The 3,243-nt window shown below is 46.6% G+C and overlaps 1 protein-coding gene across 1 annotated transcript; it reads left to right on the top strand.

Moving 5' to 3' along the window:
- The first annotated feature begins 544 nt into the window (after positions 1-544).
- LOC129758478 (uncharacterized) lies at positions 545-2,176 on the top strand. Its single transcript, XM_055755987.1, has 5 exons — positions 545-602; positions 655-719; positions 783-855; positions 915-989; positions 1,047-2,176. The coding sequence occupies exon 5, from the start codon at positions 1,142-1,144 to the stop codon at positions 2,174-2,176; it is 1,035 nt and encodes a 344-aa protein (XP_055611962.1). The 5' UTR covers positions 545-602; positions 655-719; positions 783-855; positions 915-989; positions 1,047-1,141.
- Positions 2,177-3,243: the final 1,067 nt, after the last annotated feature.

Raw genomic sequence — 3,243 nt, 5'->3', positions numbered from 1 at the left:
GCAGCAGCAACCTAATAGAAAAAAACATTAATTAAAAATTTGGAAAAATTTTACACTTCTTGATCGACTCTTACCTGTACGCATACACTATCGATTTGGCTACCATTTTGTCGTGAACTTAGCCACCAAAAGAACCGCCAGCATCGAATTTCCAGAACGGCACTGAATCACGTCGGTTTGTTTTTTTAGTCTCTACCGGCAGCGTCTGCTATCTAGAAATAAGGCGGCTAGAAAACCTTCGTTTTACTAAAATCGAGCAAGGTAAACTTTTTGATTACTTAAATCGAGTAAATTTAGCTTTTTGCTAAATCAAAAGTAAAAAAATATTTTTGCTAACGGAAAGTAACAGCGAATTTTTGCTAAGTGGAGCCCCGAAAGTTTTGTGTGTAATGTACTGGTAACGAAGATCGTCAATGTTATCCTTGATGGGAAGAACACAAATGTTAGTAGAACTGGCAACCTTGGTACGGGATCGGACAAACGTCAACGCGTTGGCGCCGAAAAAGAGTTGTCATTGTTAGAAAATTGATCGAAGCTGCGACACGTTTTTTCCTGACCTGGCAGTTAGTTAGTTTTGTAGTGAATAGTTTTTGGAGAAAATAGTATGTATTCATTTTGTAGTTACTTCGATTATCTTCTAATGTATTTTTATAGTAGGTGGAATCTATTTGGCTAGTTGCGCGGGATTTGAGTGCTCGCGGGTTTGTGAGTCGGAAGAGGTTAGGTGATAGAAATTCCTTACTGCGCAATTTCCCACTAAAATATTGTATTTCCTTTGATAGTTGAGTGACCGTTCGGTTGTTCCGGTTAGGTGAACCGGGTTGAGCTCAATTAGAGCGGTAGGAAAGAAAAAGCGTAAGTACGCAAGAATACTTGTTTTGTACCCGAAGATAAGTATGATTTTCGTCCATTAGCTTCAAATAGCCGGTGATATCCGACGGTTTAGGGTTGCCAGAGCTAGAGCTTAGGGTAAACGGCGAAACTTATTTGTAAGTTCATAAAAGATTGTTTACATTATCACCATTTAATAATAAATGTATTTACAGTCGAGTTCGTTCGCATACAACGTACTACGGAACAGTTTTTATTTCCCACAAATCTCGAAAATAAAGCTGCAACGAGCAACCTAAACCTGGAACCGATGATGGAAGGCCCTACCGGAGAGCTGTACAGCTGCGTGACATGTCGCCGCCCGGATTCAGCGCAGAGCATGGTCGCTTGTGACGAGTGTTCGCAGTGGCAACATTATGGATGCGCCGGTGTTACGGCTACCATAGCCGATCGCAGCTGGCTCTGCTGCAGATGCGTAGCTAGTCACAACGCAGTTAATTTGACTCAAACCGGCAACATAAACTCGCCCGAAGCACGCACAACATTTGCTTCTGCTCGCGCGGTCGATCGTGATGATAATACCACCGGTCCAATTAGTGGGAGACAGGACGATCGAAATTTCGGAAGACTTCAATCGTCGTCTAATTCGAATGCCGGATCAGTCGTCTCAGTCAATGCTATTGCTCATCTTCGTTTGAAGCACTTGAAAGAGCAAAAGGATTTGGAGGATCAAAAAGCGGAACGGGATCGCGAGTTTCTTGCTAGAAAGCAGCAGCTAGAAGCAGAAATAGCTCTGGAAGAGCTCAATGAAGGATGTGATCGTAGCGTAGGAGGAAAAAGTCATCGAAGTATCGCCGGTTGGGTGGAACAACAATGCGGATTTGTGCATACTTCTACCCCAGTCCAGCAGAAACCCGAGACAGTGGCTCCAAGTGCGAACCCACATCCCGCTATCCAACAACGAGAGGAGCGGCAAAGAATGCAAGCAATTATTCAATCAGGTCAACAGATTCAACCAAGCACTGCGCCAAAACAAGCAGAGATTCCAGTGAGAAATCCTCCCCCAGCTATAGCACCGGGCCCAAGGAGCAATTATCTTGATTCGAATCCACGTTTTCCGCCAGTGGCTCAGAATCCAGTTCCACCTGTACCAGTGAATCCACTAATATTGCCACCGCTGAACTCGTCACAGTTCCCTGGATTTCCAGTGATGAATTACCCCTACGGGGCGATGTATTTTCCGAATATTCCTGACATGCCGTCATCTGGTGCTGATTATCAGTTTGCGCACCCTCAGGGAGGAGTCTTTATCAACAACCCAGTCAGGCATCCGAACTTTGGTTAGAATGTACAGCCGTGTGCTTGGCAAGCATCCGAGCAGCACCCGCCTACAGTTCCACCAACAGTGTCAGCAGATTTGGGTAAAGGATTTCCTCATGCTACAGGTCGCATGATTACGCCACAGCAACTGGCGGCGCGTCAAGTTGTCTCTAGAGACCTCCCCAAGTTTTCCGGGGACCCACTCGAGTGGCCCATGTTCTTGAGTGCATTTGAATCGACAACGGCCATGTGTGGCATACAACCCGACGAGAACCTTGCTAGGCTACAGAAAAGTCTTGTTGGTAGCGCTCGCGAAAAGGTTCAGAATATTCTAACGCTGCCGGATGCAATCCCGGAAATTATCGACATCCTACGAGCCGAGTGTGGAAGGCCAGACCAAATTGTATACTGTCTGCTATCCAAGATCCGGAAAACCGCTCAGCCGTCTGTGACGAAATTGGAGACGCTTGTGACGTTCGGCAGAGAGGTACGCAACATGGTGACGTACATGCAGTCAGCGAAACTGAACACCCATTTGGACAATCCACTATTGCTGGCAGAGCTTGTTGCTAAGCTTCCACCCGACTTGCAGCTACAATGGGGTATGAAGTTAGCAGCTCTTCCGGAACCATCGCTTGGCGATTTCTGTGCGTTTGTGTCGGCTTATCGAACAGCGGCATGCAAGGTGAAATTGACGTCGGATGTTGGTCTGAATGAAAAAGCCACAAAAGGTGTTGTGAGAAAGGAGAAGCCAGTTTATTTGAACGCACATTCCGCCTCCGTGTCCTCAGCGCCTGGACCACCGGCTTCGAAAATTACTCCGGTGCTAAAGCCGTGCCTGATGTGCAAAAGTACAACGCACAGAGTCCGAACTTGTAAGCAGTTCGAAACGTTGCCGCTCGAAAAGAAGCTGAGGTTCATCAGTGAAACGGATATGTGTAAGCGTTGTCTGGCGCCGCATGGAAGGTGGCCTTGCCGAAACAAGCAGCCTTGCGGGATCAATGGATGCCCTGAGCCCCACCATAAACTGCTACATCCAGGAAGTTGTTCGACTCTCAAGAGTCAAGGATCGGAATCTTCGGTATCGGTAAC

This window comes from Uranotaenia lowii, chromosome 1, assembly GCF_029784155.1.
Source record: "Uranotaenia lowii strain MFRU-FL chromosome 1, ASM2978415v1, whole genome shotgun sequence".
NCBI lineage: Eukaryota > Metazoa > Arthropoda > Insecta > Diptera > Culicidae > Uranotaenia > Uranotaenia lowii.
Note: the sequence above shows the minus strand (reverse complement) of the source record. Positions and strands in the feature narration are given on the sequence as shown.

Coding starts and splice junctions, on each gene's coding strand:
- LOC129758478 (XM_055755987.1), top strand. CDS start 1,142: ATGATGGAAGGCCCTACCGGAGAGCTGTACAGCTGCGTGACATGTCGC.